Source organism: Vulpes vulpes, chromosome 6 (genome assembly GCF_048418805.1).
Source record: "Vulpes vulpes isolate BD-2025 chromosome 6, VulVul3, whole genome shotgun sequence".
NCBI classification, from domain to species: domain Eukaryota; kingdom Metazoa; phylum Chordata; class Mammalia; order Carnivora; family Canidae; genus Vulpes; species Vulpes vulpes.
In genome coordinates, this window is record NC_132785.1 from 49,430,669 (window position 1) to 49,457,178 (window position 26,510).

Consider the following 26,510-nt stretch of genomic DNA (forward strand, 5'->3'; position numbering starts at 1 on the left):
AAAGGCAGGCGCCAAACCGCTGCGCCACCCAGGGATCCCTAAAAAAATTTTCTGTATCAACATATTCACCAGTGAACAAACTGTCTAGCTGTCCTGTGATACATGTCAGTTAAGCAACTTAATTCCCATTTTAGGAGGATGCCCAAGAAGAATTTGGCTGGAAGCTGGTTCATGGTGATATATTCCGCCCTCCAAGAAAAGGGATGCTGCTGTCAGTCTTTCTAGGATCGGGGACACAGATCTTGATTATGACTTTTGTGACTCTGTGTAAGTATTAAGTGAAAATTAAAAAGTAAATACTTTTTCTAAGTAATCTTTTTTCTAAGTAATTATTTGAAAACCAGTCTTCCAGGGCACCTGGGCAACTCAGTTGGTTAAGCATCCAACTCTTGATTTCAGCTCATGATCACGTGATCACGATCTTGATTTCAGTTGGTGATCTTCAGATCACGGGATCCAGCTCCAGGCTCAGCATGAAGTCTGCTTGAGATTTTCTCTCTCCCTCTGTCTCTCTCTGCTCGCATGCTCACGTGTTCTCTCTCTAAAATAAAGAGATAAAGTCTTTAAAAACAAAACAAAACAAAACAATGAAACCAATGTTCCTAAGTGAAGTAGGTAGGCTACTTGATGAATATGTGTGCTTTGGCTATACATCACTTGGGGGCAAGGTTAGCTGTGCCAGAAAACTGACTTCATATCTCCCTTAAAACTGCATAGAGACCAAGCCTTTGTCATGGGCTGGGACTGGAGGTGATTAGATACCTGAAGACCATCTGGGTCTGAGTCTGGATGATGTGGAACCAGGGTCATACGGGTTGACTGTGCCACCCTACCAGGAGCCGTATGATTAGGATTCTAAGATGTTGGGATCCCTGGGTGGCGCAGCGGTTTGGCGCCTGCCTTTGGCCCAGGGCGTGATCCTGGAGACCCGGGATCGAATCCCACGTCGGGCTCCGGGTGCATGGAGCCTGCTTCTCCCTCTGCCTGTGTCTCTGCCTCTCTCTCTCTCTGTACGACTATCATAAATAAATAATAAAAAAAATTAAAAAAAAAAAAAAAAAAAGGATTCTAAGATGTTTTTGGCCTCCACTGAGAAAAACAAAAAGGAAAAGAGGAAATAGGGTAGGAAGCTTTTTGTAGACCTTCCTCATCTTGGAAGGATACAGGAAGCAAGACTTTTTTTCCTCTAGCAGTGTTCAGGAGAGATTTTCCTACACAACAAATACCTCTCCTTTGTGCCACCTGAAAATCTTCAGAAATGTTATTACTTACCTTTTTTTGTCAATTAGGACAACCTTTTTTTTCCCCCAGATAGCTCCTTCTCCCCCCTTAGAGTTATTGATCAGCCACAGGGATGGTTCTAAGGCTGCTCTATGGGAATACAGTATTTCTGCAATTTTCCTAATTGTAAAAAAAAAAAAAGGTATATGAATAGAGTTCTCTAAATTTTGCTCTTACTTTCTTTATGGTTCCTTTATTGGTGCCTTCTGGTGAATAATAACAAATGAATTATTACTGGAAGAATTCAGAAACCACTGACCTTTTAATAATTTTAATGAACGTTTGTTCTCATATTTGATTGCATATTAAATATGTAATACCAAAGTCATTTTATGTTAGTAAAATTACTCCAGACTTTTATGATGAAACTATATAAAATGCTTTGCAAAGAAGATTCTCACTTCCAGGTGTCTGGCACCTGAATAAGGTTGAGAACCACTGATTTGCACCTTTAGGCTTACTTTGAAGACTGACTTGAAGATTAATTAGAACATGTATCTTTATCTACTTAGGTAAGGAGATGCAGCTGTGATGGGTAGACCTAGAATTCTTAAATATATTATACTGAAGAGGGTAGGTTGGGAGAAGTCATCATGGCAGAGATTTAGACACAGCCAGAGGATAGCATGAAGGCATTAGATCCCCCAGAGAGCCAGGAGCTGGAGCAGAATGGATGCTTTAGGATAAAATCCTGCCTAAAAATTGTATTGGGAGTTGTCTTCTGTCATCATCTGGTTCTTGTTGGGGTCTGCTAGAAAGTGAACTCATGAGGAAGGAAAGATTCAGAGAACCTAGGGATTATTTTCCTTAAATGCTCAAATATGAACTTTCTCCTTCAGAACAGTCCATTTCTCTGTTCTGGGGAGAATGAGGGTGTGCATTTTGGTTGAAATTTGGATAGGTCTTCTAAAGTTCCCCTGGTTGGTTTCCTACTCATGAGTTTCTCCTTTTGCCCCTCAGTTGGTGCTGAACAGAAGGTGTGGGTGGACATGTGCTTGATGTACACCTCAGGGAAACACTGGGAACTTTCTTGCTACTAGAATTAGAAAGCCACTTGGATTTCTTTCTGAGCAAAGCCATAACTTCTAAATCCCAGCTTAAATCCAGGAATCTCTATAAATATCAGATAGCATGTTTATTCTTATTAGTCAGGTGCATTATTATAAGGAAGAACAAATAAAACCAACCAACTAAGTAAAGGTAGAAGCCAGAATTTCCCTGAGTCAGTGACCAAGTCCTTCAGTAATTTGTGTTCCGAAAGCCAGTGTGTACTATGAAATCTTTTTTCTCTTGTTTTACTCATTGATTAGATTTTATCTTGTCTTTGAATGTTATAAGGTAATTTTCACCCAGAGGACCCGGTATTATTTTTTTAAAGGAACAAAAGTGGGACTATTTCATGGTGAGAATATCTTTATTCATATTAATTTTTAAAAAGCTGTACTTGATGGGGGCACCATCACCATTTTTTTTTTTTTTTTCAGACAGAGCCCCTCATTTATTTGGGATCCAAGGTCTTAACCCTGGTACCCTCTCCAATAAACTGCAGCTGAGTTTCCATGCTCTAGATGATCACCCTAGATAAGGGTGGGGGTCAGGTGGGCAGTGGTCTGGGGCCAAGGCCATAGCAGGAGGAGCTGTGCAGCCACCAGAGGGAATGGCTAGGGCAAGCCCTTGGCTATCGCCCCCAACATCTCAACTCCCCGCTGGAGGCCAGGCTGGGAGCAGACAGGTGCTGGGGGCTCCTCAGGCATCCCGGACCCGCCCGAGGAGGCCAGCATTCTCCTGGCGAAGGGCTCGGTAGTCCTCGCGGATCTTCTCCAGATTGCTGAGTGTCTTCTTCCCCATCTCCATCTCAATCTGTTCCTCAAGATTGGTGGCTCAGTCAGTTAAGTGTCCAACTCTTGCTTTTGAATCAGGTCATGATCTCAGGGTCATGGAATCGAGCCCCGCATCGACTCTGAGCTCAACATGGAGTCTGCTTGAGATTCTCTCTCTTTCCCTTTGCCCCTCCCCCAACTCATGCTCACACTAGCTCTCTCAAAAAAAAAAATTAAATGTTAAAAAAAAAAAAAGAACTCTGCTTGAATCTCAGAAGAGCTGAAAGTACTTGTGAATACCCAGTCAGCCTTCCCTGATGATAGGAAAGGTTGAGCCTGTTGACATAGTACCTTAAAATATTGCTAAGATTTAGTGTGGACCCTATGGTAAGACAGTGTATTCATGAATTTATTTAATTGTATTTAGTTTCTTGTTTAAAAAATGAGGTCGTCTTTTATCATTTCACAAAGGAAATAGTAACCAAATTTATAACTTAAAATTACGTATTTTTTTTAGTTTTTGCTTGCCTGGGATTTTTGTCACCTGCCAACAGAGGAGCATTGATGACTTGTGCTGTGGTCCTATGGGTGCTGCTGGGCACTCCTGCAGGCTATGTTGCTGCCAGATTTTATAAGTGTAAGTAAAAGCCACCCTGAATGAGTGTCAGATCAGAAATCTAATCATTGCACATGAGCCTTTGTGGCCAGCAGGTGATTTTCTTGAAACAGTATGTATTATAGGTATATATCTTTATTTCAAAGAAGCTTGTGATGTGGATGACCATCCCTATATTTATTTATTAAAAAGTATTTATATAGTGAGGTAAGCAAACTTAGATGCTGCTGATCCACCATCCCCTCTGTTCTTTTACTTTTAAGTTTTGGCATAAGAGGTTTGGCTGAACAACTTAGATTTGCTACACTCATAGAAACATATGTAGACTAATAAAGGAAGTAAGTATATTTATATCACTGATTTATTAACTAAAATAAATAATATATATAGTCATACCTTCTCTTGAATAAGAGGTCATGCATGCTAAAGATCCCTGAAGTAATTTAATTTGCTTTTATAATATAATGAGCTGTAATCTTGTATTCTTGCTTTTCTAAAAGTAAAACAAAGTTCAGTGAAAAAAAACATCAAGGCCACAGGGTAAGGCTGGGATATGACTAGATGACTTAGCACATTTGCCAGGGTCAGTGAATGCCAGTGTTTGCCAGGGAATCCTGAAGTCTTCTTGAGATGATCTCATAGGTAACCTATAATTTAAAATGACAGGGAGGAGGTAAAAAAAAAACAAAAAAAACAAAACAAAACCTGTGCTCTGAAAACTATAAGATATTAATGAAAGGAATTGAAGGCACAAATGGGGAGATATACCTTGCTCGTGGATTAGAAGAATTAATATCATTGAAATGTCCATACTACTCAAAGCAGTCTACTGATTCAGTGTGATCTTTACCAAAACACTATAGTATATTTCACAGAACTAGAACAAATAAACCCAAAGTTTGTATGGAATCCCAAAAGACCCTGAATAGCCAAAGCGGTCTGAAGAAAAAACAAAACTGTGGAGGTATCACAATCCAAGTTTTCAAGATCCACTACAAAACTGTAGTAATTAAAACAGTGTGGTACTGGCACAAAAATAGACACATACCAATGGAACAGCATAGAAAGCCTAGAAATAAACTCATATGGTCAATTAACCCACGACAAAGGGGGCAAGAGTATACAATAGGGAAAAGAGAGCGTCTTTAAAAAATGGTGCTGGGAAAATCAGATCACTTTCTTAAACCATATACAAATATAAATTCAAAATGGATTAAAGACCTAAATGTGAGACCTGAAACCATTAGACCCCTAGAAGAGAGAAAACGGGAAAGTAACCTTTTACATCAGCCTTAGTGGCATATTTATGAATATGTTTCCTCAGGCATGGGAAACAAAAGCAAAAATAAACTTGGAATTACATCAAAATAAATATCATTGTCCTTTTGCACAGTAAAAGACAAATATGTGATTTCATTTATATGTGGAATCTAAAAAAAAATACAGAGAACAAATGTGATTTGCTAGAGAGGAGGTGGATGAAAGATGGGTGAAATAGATGAAGGGGATTAAAATGTACAGATTTTCAGTTATAAAATAAGTCATGGAAGTGAAAAGTACAGCATAGGAAATGTAGCGTGTTGTATGGTAACAGATGGTGACTATATAATGGTAAACAATGAGAAATGTATAGAATTATGGAATCAATATGTTGTACACCTGAAACTAATACAACACTGTGTTAGTTACACTACAGTAATAAGTTCGGGGGGGGGGAAGTGCCCACCAAAAAAAAAAAAAAGGAGAAGATGAGACAGAGCTAAGGTTGATGTGAGTAAGGTTTGAAGTCAGACATGGTTGGGTTATGTACGCATCCTTCAAGTGAGGTTGGCTAGACTCAACCCCAAGTAGAAGTATGTTAGACTTTGCCAGATACAGTGCTCTTCTGAAAAGGTGAAGTCCTATATGTATGTGTGTCTGTGTTTTACTCTTTGTGGATTTTGTCAGTTTTTTTTTCTTCTTTCTTTTCATCCTTTAGTAAAGGACAGGGAATTGAGGGTGTCATGTGTGTTTTAATGATATGATCAGACCCCTGCCTCCCATGCAGCACACTCCGTTTCTCAACTATGCTGGCTTTCTTTCAGTTCCTCTGTCAGGCTGTGTACCTTCACACCTGCTTGAGGACCTTACCCCATGCTGTTCACTGTGCTGGAAGTACCAGCTCATTCTCCCTCCCATCCCAGGCAGAGCCTTCTTTATTTCCTCTACATCCTCAGTTCTCCCAACTGCATATTAATCAGGTGGAACATTCAGAGACATGCTGTCATGTGGCCCCAGTCACAAAATACTTCATTTTACAGAATATTTCTAATGTTTCAATAAGTATATTTGAATTTTGTTTGGAATTGCATTAAACCCAGAATTAACCATTTCACAATAGTCTCTTTATCAGTAATGCTGTGAATTCAAATCATATACATATCATTTGTCATTTCGTTGTAGGACAAATGGTACTTAAACTTGCTTATAAACTATTACAACTTTTTTTTAAAAAAATCAAAGATGTTCTCACATCTCTGCCAGTTTCATCTCCACCTTTTAAACCGGAAGAGGAGGAGTGCTTTCACTTTTTTTACTCTCTCTATATTTTTTTTAAAAAAGTTTTTAAGTGGGGGAAAAGAAATTAGAGAGGAGCAAAGGAGTTTGAAAAGTTGATAAGCAAATTTATTCTGTGAAGTGGCCAAAACCCTTCCACTCTTCTTTGTCACCTGATCTGACACACTGATCTCCCCACCCCCACCCATACCTCGGACCAGAAACTGTGATGCCAGGGGAATCCTAAAGATTTAGGCCTACTGTGGAAATTTAAATGTGTTGTACTTAGGTTTGAGGGTTCCTAGTTTTATAACCAATTCTGAAACTGGCTGCAAGATAAAGGAGAATCCCCCATATGCCCTTCCTCTCCCTAGTCCCATGGATTGAAACTGGCCCAGAACTTAAGGGTTTGTTTTATTTCGAAGTAAAAAAAGATTAGAAAAGCAGTGGTTTTGATGACCTTTCTTTGACGGTAGATTTATTATGCTGAAGCAAACATCTTGAGAGCCGGGCTTATTCAGGGAAGTCCTATGATGTGCATCTCTGATCTGGATCACTTGTGTAGGGACTGTCATATCATTTACTGGTGTGATTTTCTAGGAATGGGCCTCTAGTGCTGTCTGAAAATTTGTTTAATGTAGACATATATGATCATTTGGTTTGCTTTGAAGAAAAGTCTGTGTGTTATCCCACTTTTGTTTTCTTCTACAGCCTTTGGAGGTGAGAAGTGGAAAACAAATGTTTTATTGACATCATTTCTTTGTCCTGGGTAAGTGAACATTTCAATAGTAACTTTCTTTCATTATCATATTTTAGTTCCCAAATTTTCAATCTCTTAAGTCTTGAATCTTCTCTGTCTCTAAACCATGTACCATAGAATATTAATTTAATTTTTTAAAAAGAGATAAAAACTGAATATTTAATTTCATATTTGTGCAGTGATTACCACATGCCATACCTGGAAAAAGTATCTTTGGACATGAGAAATTGTTACATTCCGTTTCTTAAAAGTCTGTTTCTTAGACTATGTAAGTTGGTCTGGCATGTTGTTGTGTAAGCCTGCATTGAAAGCTTTTGAAGCAATTTTCACTTGAACATGGTTCAGGCAAGCAAATATTCTCAGATAGAAAAATGTTTGATAGAAAATTTTGAGGGCAGCCCAGGTGGCTCAGCGGTTTAGCGCCGCCTTCAGCCCAGGGCCGGATCCTGGAGACCCAGGATCGAGTCCCACATCAGGCTCCCTGCATGGAGCCTGCTTCTCCCTCTGCCTCTCTCTCTGCCTCTCTCTCTCCCTTTCTGTGTCTGTCATGAATAAATTAAAAAAAAAAAAAAAAGAAAATTTTGATAGAAATCAAAAGTATTGCAGCTTTTAAGCCACCTAAGTGTCCATTGATAGATAAGTGGGGTAAAGAAGACGTGTGTGTATGAATATATATATATATACACACACACACATACATACACAATGGAATATTACTCAGCTATAAAAAAAAAAAAAAAGAATGAGCTCTTGCCATTTGTGCCAACATGGATGGACCTAGAGAATATTACGCAAAGTGGTATAAGAGAAAGACAAATACCATATGATTTCATATATATGAAATCTAAAAGCAAATGAACAAAACAGAAATAGACTCATAAATAACAGAACAAATTGGTGGTTGCCAGAGGGGAGGGGTGGGGAAGCGGATGGGCAAAAGAAGTCAAGAGAATTAAGAGGTACAAACTTCCAGTTGTAAAATAAATAAGTGACAGAGGTGAAAAGTACATTATGAGGAACATTCTAAGCCAGTTCTTTTATATCTCTATCAACCCTTTGATTTATCTTTTTCATTCCACCCTTTAAAGTAGGTGTTCACCAGAAGGATAGTGAAGTAACGAGAGAAGGAGAAGGAGGGAAGGAGGGAGAGGAAAAGCACACAAGAATGCACCGAGAACCCAAGGGCGCAGAGAGAATTGGTATTCATCTAGGAAAAGAAGTACCATTTAATGACATGAAATTCATGTAATTTTATGGAAATAAACACCTACATATAGTTATTACAGTAGACACAACCAAATGGCATTTGATAATACTAAACATTGTTTCCATATTTTAAAAGAATTTAGTGGGGGGATCCCTGAGTGGTGCAGCGGTTTAGCGCCTGCCTTTGGCCCAGGGCGCCATCCTGGAGACCCGGGATCGAATCCCACGTCGGGCTCCCAGTGCATGGAGCCTGCTTCTCCCTCTGCCTATGTCTCTGCCTCTCTCTCTCTCTGTGTGACTATCATAAATAAAAAAAAATAAAAAAATAAAAAAAGAATTTAATGGACAGAGATGCTTCCTTATATTAATAAAAATCTCAATTTAGTTGTGATATAATTTGCATACAGAGAACATCAATAAATTTCAGCTATAAAACATGGAGAACTAATACAAGTTTGGCAGTATATCTAGGAATCAGCTAATATTCCAAGATTATGAATACTACCAATAGCAAATTCAATGTTTTTGTGGTAGTTGTAGTTGTTTGGGAAGAGGACTCTATTCACAGGAGTATTAGCCACAGGAAACCTTCACCATACCTGAAATAACTTGTCAAAACATGCGCCATTCATGTGACAAGTTTACAAAGTTAGTATGAGATACAAATTCACCATGTTACTTGATGAGAGTACCAAATGTATGAGGCGTTTGGCAGTGTACTGTGGCTACTAGCACAGAAAACATAGAAACAGACCAGATATTCATAGAAGCATGCTAGGTGTGACATCACAAACCAGAGGAAGTGTTAGAGGATGCTGGTAAATTGTCTATATGAAAGTAGAAACTGTCTTCTTACCAGTCACACACAAATCCGTTCCAGGTGCAATCTAAATATAATGGGCATAACAATTGGAAGAAATTATAAAAGAGTATCATCATGATCCCAGGTTAGGAAAGACGTTTTTTTTTTTTTTTTTTTTTTTTTTAGATTTTATTTACTTATTCGTGAGAGAGACAGAGGAGGGGCAAAGACCTAGGCAGAGAGAGAAGCAGACTGTATTGCAGGGAGCATGATGCGGGACTCAATCACCAGACTGGGATCACGCCCTGAGCCAAAGGCAGATGCTCAACCGCTGAGCCACCCAGGTGTCCCTAGGAAAGACTGTCTTAAATTACACAAAGAGTAAAGGGAAAAATTGATGACTGATCATATTAAAAACTGTGTGTGAGGAATGTAGAAACAATTTTAGTATGATTACAGCCATTTTTTTAAAAAGGTATTCATAGGGCAGCCCCGGTGGCTCAGCAGTTTAGCGCCACTTTCAGCCCAGGGTGTGATCCTGGAAACCCAGGATCGAGTCCCACATCAGGCTTCCTGCATGGAGCCTGCTTCTCCCTCTGCCTATGTCTGTTCCTCTCTCTCTCTCTCTCTCTCTCTCTCTCTCTCTCTCTCTGGTGTCTCTCATGAAAAATAAATAAAATCTTTAAAAAAATAATAAAATATAAAATAAAAAAGTACTCCTAGAAGAAAGACTAAAGGGAAATTTAGTACACACATTCACTTGTTTGGGTTCATAAATAGCCATAAACTGGGAGAACAAAATATTTAACAAGGAATTATTAAATAACTAGAATATATAAATAACTCACATCTATAACTTTGGGAAAGTTGTACAACCCAAATGAAAAATGAGCAATAGATGTAACCAGCAAGTCACAGAAATAATACCTATAAAGCTAACAAGCACAAGATGTTCAGCAGTAGTCATCAACAGGAAATGCAAATTAAAACAACAGACTTGACAATCCAAAGCATGAAGAAATTTGTAAAGAGGGAACTTTCAGGGATGCCTGGGTGGTTCAGTGGTTGAGCGGCTGCCTTCGGCTCAAGGCATGATCCTGGGGTCCAGGATCGGGTCCCATATCAGGCTCCCTGCATGGAGCCTGCTTCTCTCTCTGCCTTGTCTCTGCCTCTCTCTCTCTCTCATGAATAAATAAATAAAATATTTTTTTAAAAAGTTAAAAGGAAAAGTAATTTTCATAAATTGCTGGTGGGAGTTTAAGTCAGGCAGAACCAATCTGAAAAGTAATTTGACAGTTTTAAATTCGTACACTTCATAACTCAGCAGTTTTGTTTTCTTTGTATATAACACAGAAATTATGGTATTAATTACATATGATTGATACTATATCATTTGCTTCTGACTCAAGTTTTACCCAAAAGCCTATTGTATTTTTCAGGATTGTATTTGCTGACTTCTTTATAATGAATCTGATTCTCTGGGGAGAAGGATCTTCAGCAGCGATTCCTTTTGGAACACTGGTTGCCATATTGGCTCTTTGGTTCTGCATATCTGTGCCTTTAACATTTATTGGTGCATACTTCGGTTTTAAGAAGAATGTAAGTTTATAGGTGTAAATTTCAAATAAATTTCAGCTATGGAAGTTAGCATATGCCACCTTAAAAGATAGAAAAGTATCTTTTAAAAATAGATGTCTAAAAGATATATACTTACCTGTATGGTCTGGATTTCACAGAAAATGGATGATCTTTTAGTTTGACTGGAGTCATTCTTAAAATAGCATTTTTGGGGTATGGTAGAAAAAAAGTCACAGATGTAAATTTAGATTTTAAAGTTTTGTAAGTAAAATAGGAAATGAAATGCTAATTTAAACTAATGAAAACTTTGACTTTTTAACATTAAAAATAATTGTGTTACTTTTTTTCGAACCTAAAAAGTATGGCATTTTTTCCTTAGCATTAAGTATTTGGTTTCGGAGGGTTTTTTTAGGTTTTTAAAATTTTTTATTTAAATTTAGTTTGCCAACATATAGTATAACACCCATCATCTCATCATGTGCCCTTCTTAATGCCTGTCACCCAATTACCCTATGCCCCCCTCCCAAATTAAGTATTTCTCCATTACTTAACATAGTAAACTAAGAGTATGGGTTAGGAAGAAAGCTGTTGGAAAAGGGACTATAACGTGACAGCCATTTTTTTTAACGTGAGCTTTGTAATAAATTTTATATGGTTTTCCTGCTAATACTTGATTTTAAGGAAGATTCTCAGCAAAGCTCAGTCCTTCCCTCCCCCAAGTCTTTCTCCACCTCTGCTGCCCTTTTCTGCCCTCAGAATAAGAGGAAAATGAGAATTTATTCTTCACTGTCCTTCCCACTTCACTATCCTTGCTCTTCCTGAAAACATCCGGTCCACAAGGTTAAAAGAAATATAATGTATTACTGTCATACACTTTGGAAAGGGGACCTAGAATATCCTGGCAGAGACTGTCAGCGCTTCGCTGTCTCCACTACACCTACCATGCCAGCCTATTCCTAAGATTTTTCAGTTCTTTGGCATTTTGTTTAATTTATTATTTTAAATCTATGTACTATAAATAGTGACCTGACAAGATTTAAAACTTTTTGAATACATAGATAAATAGGTATTTGAAACTCTAAAAATATGCCTGTTAAAAATACAAACACTGAAGAACAACATGACAATTCTCTACCTTTACGCATCCATATCTACATGTAAAATAATTAGTCCATGGAAGTAAAATCTCAATGAGAATACCAAGTTTTAAGTTTTTGACATATCATCACAAAAACTATGGAAGTATGCTTTTGAAAGAAAGTGAATTTCTACATATGTACCTGTTTTACCCCTCAGCTATGTTTTAAGTACTTTAAGTTTCACTTATTTTTACTCTACCAGGTCATGTATTGTGAAAGGGAGAATGTTATCAATACCTTATGGTCATAAAACTTCAGATAGCCATTCATTGTTGCCTTTGTGTTCTTAAGTCTTAGTAGAATTGAGATTTTTTTTTTTAGAGATTTTTTTTTTAATAAATATGGCATTGCCCATCTCCATATAAAAATCTATTACAATTTCAGAACCAGCTGATTTCTTACAAGTATTAATTAAAAGGGAAAACCTAACTCTACTTTTGTCTTAACTATTATTTTTAAGTACTGTATTATCTCCTGTGTATTTCTTTATCTAAAACCGTTAGTGGATAACTGCTGGAAACAGTTGTGGCTTGCTCCAACAGACAGACTGAATATTGTACTGATAGAGTCTGGGTCATTCCTTCTAAATACACATTTCAGCTTGATGACTGAAGTAGACTTGTATTGCCAATAGTGTCAGCATGAAAGCTGAGAAAAAGGCAAATAGTCTAATATAGAGAAGAATTTTTAAAATAGATTAATTATGAATCCATTCTTTTTTTTATTAAAGGCCATTGAACACCCTGTTCGAACCAATCAGATTCCACGTCAGATTCCCGAGCAGTCCTTCTACACAAAGCCATTGCCTGGTATTATCATGGGAGGGATTTTACCCTTCGGCTGCATCTTTATACAGCTTTTCTTCATTTTGAATAGTATCTGGTAAGCTAAAGGTGAAATCCTCTTATTCTCATTACCATTATATTATATTACCATTATATGTAGTAGCAGCTTGCTTTCTTTGTTTCTCTGGATGACTATCTTATAAACTGTTACCCAATAATCAAAAATATTAAGAGCCAAAAGGTAATTTTATTTTTTACATGTGTGAAAAAGAACAGTGATAACAGTAGCTGTTATTAATTGAGTACTTATTAATTCTCTTAATTCTCAGACCTCTGTGAGGTGGGTATTATCCCCATTTTAGAGAGACAGAGGTGAAGCATTGGATGTTAAGTAATTTATTTGTGTCACACAGTTACCATGTAACAGAAATTAACCTCTCTCTCCAAACCTGTGTTATTAAATAAGTAATCTATACTGCTTCAGAGAAAAGGTACTCTGAGCTTGTGATAAAAGGGATTCAAACTAGCATTGGGAGAAGCATGGAGGTAGATGACCTTCAGAGTTCTTACTAATCCCAGGATTCCTTCATTCTCTTGATTTCTTATTTGCACGGAGAAACTTATAGTGCTAATTTTGAGCCAGTTTATTAGGGTATATATACACACTGCAGTATATCATTATTAGTTGATCACATTGGTATGTTACAGTAAGTACCAAGGTTTGCAATAGCTTAAAGTCAGAACTGAATCTGAGCTTTTTAGCGATTAGAACATATCTTTCCTTCCTGATTTTTATAGCATTTTCACAACTCACTGTTTCTTTCACACATGATAGAAACTATGTACGACATGGAACCCTTTTTTAGTTTGTCTCTGCCTGTCCATTAATTTTTTATTGAAATTATTTGCCTCGCTGGTAGACAATTAGACTAAGCATATTTGAATAAGAGTTTCAGGTTCTATGTGAGTGAAAAGGCAAAATCCAATGACATTGCCATATCCTTTCCTCTCCCTGCCCCACCCGTACTCCATCACTGTCTACACCTATGAGAATTTGTTGTCTTTGATTAGTTGGGGCAAAAAGCAAACATTTCCTAGTTCAGGGAACATGAAAGGATTGTGTCAGTTAGTGTGTCAAAGAGAAAATGTTTATAGTTTAATCTTGATGTGTTCATTATAGGTCACACCAGATGTATTACATGTTTGGCTTCCTATTTCTGGTATTTATCATTTTGGTTATTACATGTTCAGAAGCAACTATACTTCTTTGCTATTTCCACCTATGTGCAGAGGTATGTATTAGCAGTGCTCATTTATATTAATTTGTAGACAGTGTTTATAATTTTGGCATAAGGCAACTTTGAATAATATTAATTGAACTAATTTCTGTAAATATGTGTTTGTTAAGATAGAAATTGACCTGTATTCCTAAATCAAATGTAGCTCTCATTAGGAATCGATTAAGATAGTATCTTCAGTTCAGTATATTTATTTAGAGCTTAAATTTAAAATGTTAATTTCCTGAGAATAGCACATTATGCTGAGTTTTCCTTTTTGAGTTTTTAAATGTCTAAATTGAAAATTCATTAAAACATTTCAGTGATTACGTTATAATGAATTATATTCATGGCAAACTGATGGCATTCTTTTTTTTTTTAACTGATGGCATTCTTATGTAGAATTAATTTTTAAAGGTCTAGATTGTATTAAATCATTTATTTTATAGTTATTTTCTATACAGGAGATTGAATCTGTTCAACTTGAGATGCCTTTTTTTTTTTCCAAAATTAAGGTTAAATTCACATAATTTAAAATTTAACCATTTTAAAGTGAACAATTAGGAGACTTATTACTACATTCATTTACAGTGTGGTACAACTACCACCCTTTCTAATTCCAGAATATTTTCATCACCCTTAAATAAAACCTTATACCCATTAAGTAGTTACTTCCCCTTTCCCCTCTCCCTCCCAAGACCCTGGCAATCACCAGTCTGCTTTCTGTCTACATATTTACCTATTCTGAACATTTCATATAAATGCAATCCTATAACATATGGCCTTTGTGTCTGGCTTCTTTGACTTAGAATGTTTTCAAGATTCAGTACTTTGTTCCTTTTTGTAGCTGAATAATATTCCATTGTATAGATATACCCAATTTGTTTATCTATTCATCTGTTGATGGAAATTAGGCTTGTTTCCATCTTTTGGCTATTGTGAATAGTGCTGCTATGAACATTCAGGTACAAATACTTGTTTTGAGTACCAGTTTATCTTTCTTTTGGGTATATACAAAGGAGTAGAATCGCTGAGTCATGTGGTAATTCTTTAACTTTTTGCAGAACCACCAAACTTTTTCACAATGACTGTACTATTTGCATTCCTGCCAACAATGTACAAGAGTTCTTCTAATTTTTCTACATCCGTGCCTACACTTGCTGTTTTCCTTATTTATTTATTTTTCATGTCAAACTGCTTTATTACATCTTAAATAACAGTAGTTTAATATAGTATCTATCTTGCATCCAGCCTCCTTGCCATACATTGACTTTAAAATTAAATACAGTGAAGGGCACAGGGTGCAGAGAGAGCTCTACAGAGGTGTCAGTGGAAAGGAAGGAGGGCTTGTGTTTATTTTCTCTGCCAGATCCAGACATACTGCATGTCACGGGACAGTTCTGTACAGCATGCTGCAGAAACAGAACAGAGAGAAGCCACCACTGCTGCTGTGGAGTGGGATTGGGTACAGGGAGGTGGCCCATGGCACTGCCATCCAAACACTGCTGCCGGACACACTGGCCTCCAGTAGGACCAGGGAGGTCTGTGTGTTAGAGAATGATCTGCCTCAGATGGAAAAGGCTGGCAGAGATAGGCCATGATGAATTTATAGAGGAAGGCCAGGGTCTCCATCCCCTGCCCCCACCCCCACCCATGAATCCAACAATTTTCATTTGGAGCAGGACTCTTTTTTTTTTTTTTTTTTAAAGAAAGAAACAGTAACTAATCCCGCTGCCCAAGCATGTAGCGCTTCTGGCTGCACTGCTTCCCAACATTTGTGCACAGAATAGCAGCAGTGAGTGGACAGAGCCGCAGTGGTTACAACTGTAAAGAGGTTATTTCTTAAAAGAAAAAGAACATCTAAGGATTGAGTCCTATATGCGCTTTTGAGTATTTCTACAGCATGCGATTCTAAGAGTAAACCCACCCAATATGGCAAACGATGAAATTTTTTTAAATTTAACTTAGAAAGTTTGAGGTCATTATTTTCAAAACATTGATTTGTACATGGTTTCATACACAAATAATTGACTGACTATCCAAGCAGAGGACAGGCGCCTCTCTGGAAAACAGGTTCCTGATTGGGGGGGGGGGGCAGGGCGCAGGATAGTGTTAGGCTATTATTATGAACTTCCCTCTGACTTCACAAGGAAACCCAAGGCGAGATTAAGAACTAAACTGAGAAGGCAGGGAGGACAAGTCAGGGAGCAGACGGTGCCTAATCTGAGTTTACTATTCATCATGCATTCAAGACCAGCCATAGCATGTGCTTGGTTCCTTTCCTTATTAGCATCTTCCTTTCTATGCCATGTTTATGCCTAACAATTATGTGACACGAGACAAAAAAAAAGAGGGACTCAATTTACATCATTAACAATTTCAGAGAGGCTGTACCAGACCCTCTTCCTCTGTATAACTACTGAATGACAGGAATAGATTTTAAAAAGGAAATATGGGGGGATCCCTGGGCGGCGCAGCGGTTTAGCACCTGCCTTTGGCCCAGGGCGCGATCCTGGAGACCCAGATTGAACGAATCCCACGTTGGGCTCCCGGTGCATGGAGCCTGCTTCTCCCTCTGCCTATGTCTCTGCCTCTCTCTCTCTCACTGTGTGCCTATCATAAATAAATGAATGAATGAATGAATGAATGAATGAATGAATGAATGAATGAATAAAAAATAAAATAAAATAAAATAAATAAAAAAATAAAAAATTTTAAAAGGAAATATGGGGCAGCCCAGGTGGCTCAGCGGTTTAGCGCCGCCTTCAGCCCAAGGCCTGATCCTGGAGACCCGGGATCAAGTCCCACATCGGGCTCCCTGCATGGGGCCTGCTTCTCCCTGTGCCTATGTCTCTGCCTCTCTCTCTCTCTCTATCTCTCATGAATAAATAAATAAAATCTTAAAAAAATAATAAAAAGGAAATATGGGATCCCTGGGTGGCTCAGTGGTTTGGCACTTGCCTTTGGCCCAGGGTGTGTTCCTGGAGTCCCAGGATTGAGCAAAAATCCTGAAATTTAGAACCTATTACGAGATAAAATCCTCAACTTGTTTTGCATGAACAGCACAAAATAGGGTCACTGACCTAAAATTCAAATGAACTAGTAAAAAAAAAAGTGTGTGTCTGCCTCACAATTACACTCAAGTTTACCTGCTGGTTAGCACATTTATTACAGTATTTCCTTTTAAATTCATCCAAGACAAAAAAAAAAAGACACAAAGACAATGGTCCCAGGAGGAATAGACAATTTGAGTTTACAGCACAGAGGTTCTTCCCTTCTTGGGAATTGTGCTCTTGATTTCAGCAATAAGTGAAGGAAAAGGTCTTGCCCTTTTAAAGTTCTGAGGGGGTGCAGGGCATCCATGTTAGTAGGAATGGATTGGAAATGCTGTCACTGTAACGCTTCAAGGTTGGAATGATCTTTCAGTCGCCACAGCGTCTACCTGCTGTCAGTGTTAGTTCCAGATCTTGAGGAAGCTATCCCAGGACCACATCACCGCAGCCATCCCATCGTCAGTCACCCCCAGGCAGCTGACACAGTTGTCATTCCCAGCCAAGACACCTGCTCTGTCGGCCTTGAGTGCGTCCCACACGTTGCAGTTGAAGTCATCGTACCCTGTGAGGAAGAGGCACCCGCTCTTGGAGAAAGACACTGAGGTGATCCCACAGATGATGTTGTCATGGGAGTAAGTCATGACCTCCTGCTGTGCACGAAGGTCGAACAGCCTACAGGTGGCATCATCCAAGCCAGTGCAAATGCATTGCCATTTGGAAAGAAACAGATGGCATTGATTTTGGACTCGTGGCCAGTGAAAGTTTGCCGGCACATCCCTTCTTGCACATCCCAGAGTTTGGCTGATGCATCACAAGCACCAGAGACAAACAGTCTGGTGTTGGGAGCGAGAGAAGGGCTCATAACATCCCCAGCGTGTCTAGTGAATGTGGTTGTCTGCTGGCTGGTCTCAATGTCCCACAGAGCACAAGTGGTGTCTCCAGAGCTAGTGATGATCTGATTGTCATCCAGGAAGCGGCAGCAGGACAGATAACCTGTATGTCTGCCAGTTCACGGCTCACACATACATTCCCTTCACGAGTTTTCAGATTGTAAATGGAGCAAATGTTATCCAGGCCACCACAGGCCACATAGTTCCCAGAAGGGGCATATGCACAGGTCATGACCCATGAGGAACGCAGAGGGATGGCATGGACCTAGTTTGTGGCATAGCTATCCCAGATGATCACTTTGTTATCCTGTGAGGCACTGACCAGAAGCCTGGAATCTGTGCCCCAATGCATGGCATAAGTTTTCGCCAAATACCCTCAGCGTTCTCTTGGTGTGCATCTGGATTCTTCCTACTGGGTTGATGTTGTTTGTGATCTGAGAGAGAGTTACATCTGCACGTGCCTTTCTGACATCCCTAATTTGGTTTTTAAGCTGCTTGGCCTCCTCCCATAACTAGTCAAGTTCACTCATCTTCAGGCTCTTCAATGCCAACTCAAGGAATCTGAGATCTTAATTCAGAAGTGCTTCTGGTCTGGTCTCCAATGCATGAAAAATTGTCATCCCAACTCAGAAACTTCCATAGAGGAATTGAGCAGATACAGCTGATACCACTTCTGTGCGCTGTATAATTTAAAGGACTTGAGACGTGTCTCAAACACCTCAAAGAAGCATACGGGGAGAGGGTGTCCCCCAAGTCCAAGTGCAGCCACCACCCGGGCAGAAGGGTCAGCCTGTTTTCCTTTTTTTTTTTTTAAAAAATTTTATTTATTTATGATAGTCACAGAGAGAGAGAGAGGCAGAGACACAGGCAGAGGGAGAAGCAGGCTCCATGCACCGGGAGCCCGACGTGGGATTTGATCCCGGGTCTCCAGGATCGTGCCCTGGACCAAAGGCAGGCGCCAAACCGCTGCGCCACCCAGGGATCCCCTGTTTTCCTTTTTATTTTTTTATATTTTTTTAATTTTTTTTTTTTAATGTATGATAGTCACACAGAGAGAGAGAGAGGCAGAGACATAGGCAGAGGGAGAAGCAGGCTCCATGCACCGGGAGCCTGACGTGGGATTCGATCCCGGATCTCCAGGATCCGCGCCCTGGGCCAAAGGCAGGCGCTAAACCGCTGCGCCACCCAGCCTGTTTTCCTTTTTAAAACAAAACTATAGCAATCTCTTAGTAGGTGTGAGGTGATATCTCACTGTAGTTTTGATTTTCGTTTCCCAGTGACTAATGATGGTGAGCGTCTTTTCTTGTGCTGTTGACCATCTGTGTATCTTGTTTGGAGAAATGTCTATTCAAATCTTTTGCCCATTTATGAACTGGGTGGTTTATCTTTTTTTTTTTTTTTTTTGAGCTGTAAGAGTCTATATATATTCCGAATACTAAATACTAGATCCTTATCAAATAAATGAGAGAAGACATTTGCAGATATTTTCTCTCATTCTTTAGTTGTCTTTTTACTTAATTAATAATGGCCTTTATGCAAAAGTTTTTGATTTTGATAAAGTCTGACTTCTCTATTTTTTGTTGCCATATCTAAGAATTCATTGCCAAATCTAAGGTAATGAAATTTTACCTCTATGTGTTTTTTTCTGAGTATATAGTTTTAGCTTATATATTTGAGTCGATCCATTTGAGTTAATTTTTGGTTGTGATAATTAGGAATCTACCTTCATTCCTTTTCATGTGGATATCCAGTTTTTCCAGTACCATTTGTAAAAGAGACTATTAGTCTTTTCCATTAGTGGAAAAGTGGACTATTAGTCTTTTTCCATTGGGTGGTTTTGTAACCATGTGGAAAATCCATTGACCATAGATGTATGAATTTATATCTGGATTCTTAATTCTATTCTGGTGGTGTATATGCTGTCCTTATGCTAGTACCACACTGTTTTGATTACCATAGCTTTTTTTTTTTTAAGATTTATTTATTCATGAGAGAGAGAGAGAGAAGCAAAGACACAGGAGGAGGGAGAAGCAGGCTCCATGCTGGGAGTCTGACGTGGGACTCGATCCCGGGACTCCAGGATCACGCCCTGGGCCAAAGGCAGGCGCTAAACCGCTGAGCCATCCAGGGATCCCCTGATTACCGTAGCTTTGTAGTAAATTCTGGAATTGGGGAGGGTAAGCCCTCCAACTTTGTTCTCCTTTTGTGAAGATTATTTTGGCTATTCAGGACCCTTTAAAATTTCATGTGAATTTGGGATCAGCTTTTCCTTCTTTTGCAAAAAAATTGGAAATTTGATAGGAATGGCATTGAATTTTAGGAGTGTATTGCCATCTTAACAGTTTTAAGTCTTCCAACCATGACATGGGTGTCTTTCGTTTGTTTCAGTTGTCTTTTTAAAAAAACAAAAAACAATGTTTTGTAGTTTTCGCTATGTAAATCTTTCACGTCCTTGGTTGAATTTGTTCCTAGGGATTTGATTTTTTGGGATGCTGTTGTAAATGGAATTTTTTTAAAGATTTTTATTTATTTATTCATGAGAGATAGAGGCAGAGACATAGGCAGAGGGAGAAGCAGGCTCCTCGCAGGGCGCCCGATGCGGGACTTGATCTTGTATCCCAGGATCACACCTTGAGCTGAAGGCAGGTGCTCAACCGCTGAGCCACCCAGGCGTCCCTAAATGGAATTCTTTTTTAAATTTTCTTTTCAGATTGTTCATTGGTAGTATATAACAACACAGCTGATTTTCATTCCAATCATTTATCCTGCAACTTTGCTGAATTTATTTATTTGCTATAGTAGTTTCTATGTGTGGATTCCTTAAGATTTTCTCATTTATGCTGGTATGCTTTGTAAACATATTTGTTTTTTTCACATATTCTAAGGGGTAGAAAAGAGTGAAGTATTTTTTTTAAGATCTCCTGTTAATCTATAAGCTACTTTATATAAAAGTAAGAACTGTTTTAAAAATCAACCTTGTTTAAATTTTGTTAGTAGTAACTGAAAATAGATTTCATCAGGCCTTGATAGGATAATCTTCTTAACATAAAGTTGACCAGACTATATGATAAGTAATATTCATTTTAAACTACATAAGTAAGCTCTTATGCATTGCTTTTCTTTGGGCAGAGTACATTTTATTTTATTTTTTTTAATATTTTAGTTTTTTATTTGTTCATGAGAGACAGAGAGAGGTAGAGGCAGAGACATAGGCACAGGGAGCAGTGAGCTCCCCGTAAGGAAGTATCCCAGGAAGAGTACATCTTAAAGTACAGTCTAGGGGCACCTGATGGCTCAGAGGTTGAGTGTCTGCTTTGAGCTCATGGCAAGATCCTAGGGCCCTGGGATTGAGTCCCACATTGGGCTCCCCACAGGGAGCCTGCTTCTCCCTCTGCCTGTGTCTCTGCCATTCTCTCTGTGTCTGTCATGATTCAATGAATAAAATCTTAAAAAAAAAAATACAGTCTAATTCTTCATTATTTGTAAACCATTTAAGATTTTGCCACAGGTTTTTAGCCAGTCTTTAAGTAGCTCCCCTAAAAGTAGAGGATAGTTCTTAGCATATTTAGTGAGGAGGGAAATGGGCAAGGTTCAGTAGGGGAAAGAGATTGGAAATGATAGTAAAAATTAGATTTGGAGGCTATTATATGTTATCTATTAATTGAAAAGTAATTCTTATTCCTTTTTTCTTTTTAATCTAGGATTATCATTGGCAGTGGCGTTCATTCCTTACCAGTGGCTTTACTGCAGTTTATTTCTTAATATATGCAATACACTATTTCTTTTCAAAACTGCAAATCACAGGAACAGCAAGTACAATTCTGTACTTTGGCTATACCATGATAATGGTTTTGATCTTCTTTCTTTTTACAGGTAAGAATTAAAATGATTAGTTTTAGTTAATAAGTTTGTTGGCAAATTATTTATAAATATTTTCCTTTTATAAAATCCATGATGGTTTCTGCTACTACGCACTGCTGTATTTAGTCCTCAGTGCAGCTAAGCATTGTTTGATCTGCCCTGCTGTGAGGTGGATGTCAGTAAACCAAAAGTGAGGGAACCAAACCTAATGGAAGAAATCTAGACAGACACCATCGTTGTCCTACCATCCCAGGGGTACCTGGACCCACACCTGCCCAAAGTTTTCCCCTGTAACCTCTTAGTGGTATATAGTCTTTTGCAAGCTCATTTCAGAAGTAGGGTAAAAAGTTTAAATATGAGTAGAAGTTGAGGGGGTGAAGTCAAGATGAGCTTGAGAAAAATGTCATCAAGAAAACACCATCATAGAATACTCCTTATTCTAGAAGTTTTAAACTATAAGTTTATATCTCCACTTGAAAATCCAAGTACCTAAATGGGAAGTATTGGTACTTAGGTTATTTATGTGTGTCTTACCTGTTCACTAGATAAAAGTTTTCTGCATCTTAGAGCCCTTAGAGTAATTACTTGGTAAACATTTATGGAATAATCAAACTCAAAAAAAGAAAATTGTAGGACCTTTCTTTTTCACAAAAAAAATGTGCATCTAAAATTTGTATTTAAATAGTGTTGCATGTTCTGTGAGGAAGTATAGAATCTGAAAAGGAAAAGGGAATTTAAAAAAAATTAGAACTGTTCTATTTTTTAGTCATTTGTTAATATTTGAGAGAATTCGGTAGAGTTTAAAGTTTCCTTTAAACTATCAGCACAGAATGAGCTTTAGGCTCTTCTGTTGATTCTGTATTTCCAGGTCATTGGTCAGACAGTGGGGTAGGTGTATGTGTGGGAGGTGTTTATCTTGATGCCATGTGATCAATAAGATAGGTCCACAGCTATAAATCTTAATAAATAGTCTGTAAAACAGAGGTAGCCTATGAGACAATGAATTACTGCTTTTATGCATCTGTATCTGTGTGTTCCTAAGGGCATATATAGAATAATTTATTCCTGTTTACACGCAAAAAAGTAGTAATCTTAGTGAATGTCTCTTGTTTTTCCAGGCATGTGATATAATAAGAGTTTAACCATCACCTGAATCTTTATTGTTCTGGTTTTTAGTGTCACATTTTATTTATTCAGAGTAAACCTTTGTAATCTAAATTTGGGAGCCACCTCAAATTGAATCATCCAGTTTAACCAATAGCTTTTGGTATATGTCACTTTATGGGAAAGATTCTCTAAAGGGGAGTGGTGAGCCCATTCAGTGTCTTACATGTTTCCAACGTGGGATACATCTGTATTTTACTTCAGTGCTCCTAACTAACACCATGTCATTGAAGTCAGTGTTTTACAAAACAAAACAATTATTCTGTCACATGAGAAAAGATGCCACTATCCATGTGTATGTTATATTTATCCCATATTAAGAACAAAGTGAAATAGTAAGAGTATTTTGTTAAGAATAAAGCCTTAGGGTTACCAAATACGGTGATAAATGTATTTTCTCATCTTAAAATATTATCTTGAAGTTCTTGCTAAGCATAAGGTTGTTTAAATACATTTATGTTTTCACCATTACTTTTCTAAAATTAGCCCCAGCCTCTACACAGACCTTAATAATGATCTTTTGAATATCCAAAAGGTGTATTTTTATTTCCTTTAAAACACACAATGACTGACAAATTGCAGGGACTCATATGATGTATGAATGAGTACAGTAATATTTATAACATCCCCTAATAATGTCCCACATATAGTCTTTTGACTTAGAAAATGGACTTAGAAAATCTCCTTTAATACTTTTTCTTTGTATTACATTTAAGACAATGACGAAAACTTTGGAACTTTTTTTTTATTTAAATTCAGTTAAGTGGGGATCCCTGGGTGGCGCAGCGGTTTGGCGCCTGCCTTTGGCCCAGGGCGCGATCCTGGAGACTCGGGATCGAATCCCACGTCGGGCTCCCGGTGCATGGAGCCTGCTTCTCCCTCTGCCTATGTCTCTGCCTCTCTCTCTCTCTCTCTCTCTCTCTCTCTCTCTCTCTCACTGTGTGCCTATCATAAATAAATAAAAATTAAAAAAATTAAAAAAAAAATTAAGTTCAGTTAAATAACATATAATGTATTATTGGTTTCAGAAATAGAGTTCAGTGATTCATCAGTCTTGTATAACACCCAGTGCTCATTACATTACATGCCTCCTTAGGGCCCATCACCCAGTTACCCTATCCCCATATCCTCTCTTCCCTCCAGAGACCCTCAGTTTGTTTCCCATAGTTAAAAGTCTCCTATGGCTTGTCTCCCTTTCTGGTTTCATCTTATTTTATTTTTTTTATTATTATTTTTTTAAGATTTTATTTATTTATTCATGAGAGACACAGAGAGAGAGACAGAGACACAGGCAGAGGGAGAAGCAACATTCATGCAGGAAACCCGATGTGGGACTCAATCCCAGGACTCCGGGATCATGCCCTGAGCCAAAGGCAGATGCTCAACTGCTGAGCCACCCAGGCGTCCCTGATCCTCTGTTGTGTTTCTTAAATCCCACATTATGAGTGAAATCATATGATAATTGTCCTTCTGTGATTACTTCACTTAGCACAATACCCTCTACTTCTATCCATGTCATTGCAAATGGCAATGGCAAAAAAGCTTTTTGACAGCTTAGTAATATTCCATTGTGCATATATGCCACTTCTTTATCCATTCATCTGCCGATGGATATAAAGCTTCCACAAAGATATGTACATCCCCTTCTGTGTTCATCAGCACTTACATTTATTTTCTCAGGGTAATTCTGGAAATTTTTCAGTTTTTAAAAATATATTAGGCAGTTAACAATTTAGTAAATAATCTTTTGCAAAACAATGTCTCTGAATTTGTTTAGTAAATCTAAGCATGGTAAGGTTTAAAAGAGCACCATACTTGAAGTCAGAAAAAGTGAATTTGCATTCTAATCCAGCTATGTGGCCATTAGACTGTTTCTTAACTGAGTCTCATATTTGTCACCTGTCTAGCATTCAAATTTTCTGGAACCTAGACTGATGAAGGAGATACTTGAAAACCAAAGCATTTATTTTTCATGAATTATCTCATTTACTTTACATAGGACAGATAAAATTATCTCTGTTTTAATAAGAAATGGGTTTGGAGATTTCATTTGACTAGTCTGAAGAATAATTCAGTCATGACAGAGCTGCTCTGTCCTCCAACACCACACCACCTCTCATATTCAGTGGGGATGCACTTTGTTGTGATCCTAATTAGATCATTTTTAACACTATAAAAACTTTGAGTTAGTTTTATTGTATTTCTTTAGAAATTGATAAGTCCCAATAACTATACTTAGGAAATAGCCCCCATTTAAGTCTATGAATCTGATATTCTGTTTAAGCTATTTATATCATACCTTGAATTAATTTTAATAGCGGTTTTCCATTTTGTGATAAAATATTATTAAATAGGAAAAGAAAATTGATATCCTATTCATCTTTTCATTTTAGTTTTTTTGCAAGTAATAAGGAAAAGAATATACTTAGGTAATCTTAGAGTATAAAAAGTTCTATCAATTTCTGTAAAAAATTTGATTTAAGGTAGTTGTATAATTTTCAAAAAACTTATAGATCTATGGTATATTCCTGGTAAGTAATAGTTTATAGTTTTGTGGCTATTACTAAAGGAACCAATCATTTTAAATCTGTGTTTTGTGTAAATTATGAAATTTCCTTTGGAAAAGTATTTATTTATTTATTTTATTTTTTTATAGGAACAATTGGCTTCTTTGCATGCTTTTGGTTTGTTACCAAAATATACAGTGTGGTGAAGGTTGACTGAAGGAGCCAGTGTGTCCAGTTAAAACAGAAATAAATTAAATTCTTCATCAACAAAGAGCTGTTTTTGTGACTACCTTGAGTTTTATCAGACTTATTGGCCTAAGTAATCCTTGAGAAGCAACATAATTCTAAGTACACCTCTTCCCATACACCTGTCTCCACAAAATGTGTTTTCAACACTAAAACATTTGTATCGTGATTTGATTAAGTATATATTCAGTTCTCGTTGAAGAGCAAATTTAAATATTATGTGCATTTGTAAATACAATAGCTATAAAAGTTTCAATACTGCTAATGGCAGAATAGAGGAGGCCATATGAAACAGTGCTGATGAAATGCAGGACAGTTCATTGTAAATAGGATTTTCTAGGCTCGGTAGGTGGAAAGAATTATTTTTCTTTGAAGGAAATAACTTTTTATCATGGTAATTTTGAAGGATGATTCATATGATGTGTTTATTGGGGGGCTGTGGCTTTTAAGAAAATCTTGTATTGGTTGTAACTGTTCATATCTTCTTCTCTGTGTTGACTTCATTATTCCCATGGTACTGGCCTTTTAAACTATGTGCCTCTGAGTCTTTCAATTTATAAATTTGTTATCTTAATAAATATTGTAAAAACGTCTTCATTGCATCATTACCTAATGTATATTCAAGGAAAATCTATAAAAGAAATCTATGTACCAATGCTATTTTAAAATGGTTTATACTGTTTTATGCGATTTTACTGAGTTTTGTTAATGTAACACTTTCTTGGTTATCTAAATGAAATTCCAGTCTCTTGGGCTTTGTGACAAACTGAGAGATTTTCACTATTAGTAATTATAGTCATGCACATCTAGCCAGATAATGTATGTCTAGTAGTTAATATGGGCCTCACTACATTGTCATTAAGGATTTTATATTTTTGACCTGTTTTTCAAAATACAGTATTTAATTTTTTTTTTTAAATAAAAGTCCCAATCATTTTATTTTTTTACTATTTTTGGTTTTAGAGCATGAGCTGGGGTGGGTGAGGGGCA

At 37.5% G+C, this 26,510-nt stretch overlaps 1 protein-coding gene and 1 pseudogene across 2 annotated transcripts in view; one reads left to right on the forward strand and one right to left on the reverse strand.

The window, feature by feature from the left end:
- The window catches only part of TM9SF2 (transmembrane 9 superfamily member 2), a 61,191-nt gene extending 35,078 nt beyond the window's left edge, over positions 1–26,113 (forward strand). For both annotated transcript variants that reach the window (XM_026003689.2, XM_072760936.1), the window contains exons 11-18: positions 135–267; positions 3,619–3,738; positions 6,964–7,021; positions 10,460–10,619; positions 12,468–12,619; positions 13,703–13,814; positions 21,444–21,615; positions 25,424–26,113. In XM_026003689.2, coding sequence (XP_025859474.1) covers positions 135–267; positions 3,619–3,738; positions 6,964–7,021; positions 10,460–10,619; positions 12,468–12,619; positions 13,703–13,814; positions 21,444–21,615; positions 25,424–25,491 — 975 coding nt within the window. In that variant the 3' untranslated portion in view covers positions 25,492–26,113. The remainder of the gene's footprint in view (positions 1–134; positions 268–3,618; positions 3,739–6,963; positions 7,022–10,459; positions 10,620–12,467; positions 12,620–13,702; positions 13,815–21,443; positions 21,616–25,423) is intronic.
- On the reverse strand, positions 17,254–18,032 carry LOC112923802 (guanine nucleotide-binding protein G(I)/G(S)/G(T) subunit beta-1 pseudogene; annotated as a pseudogene).
- Positions 26,114–26,510: the final 397 nt, after the last annotated feature.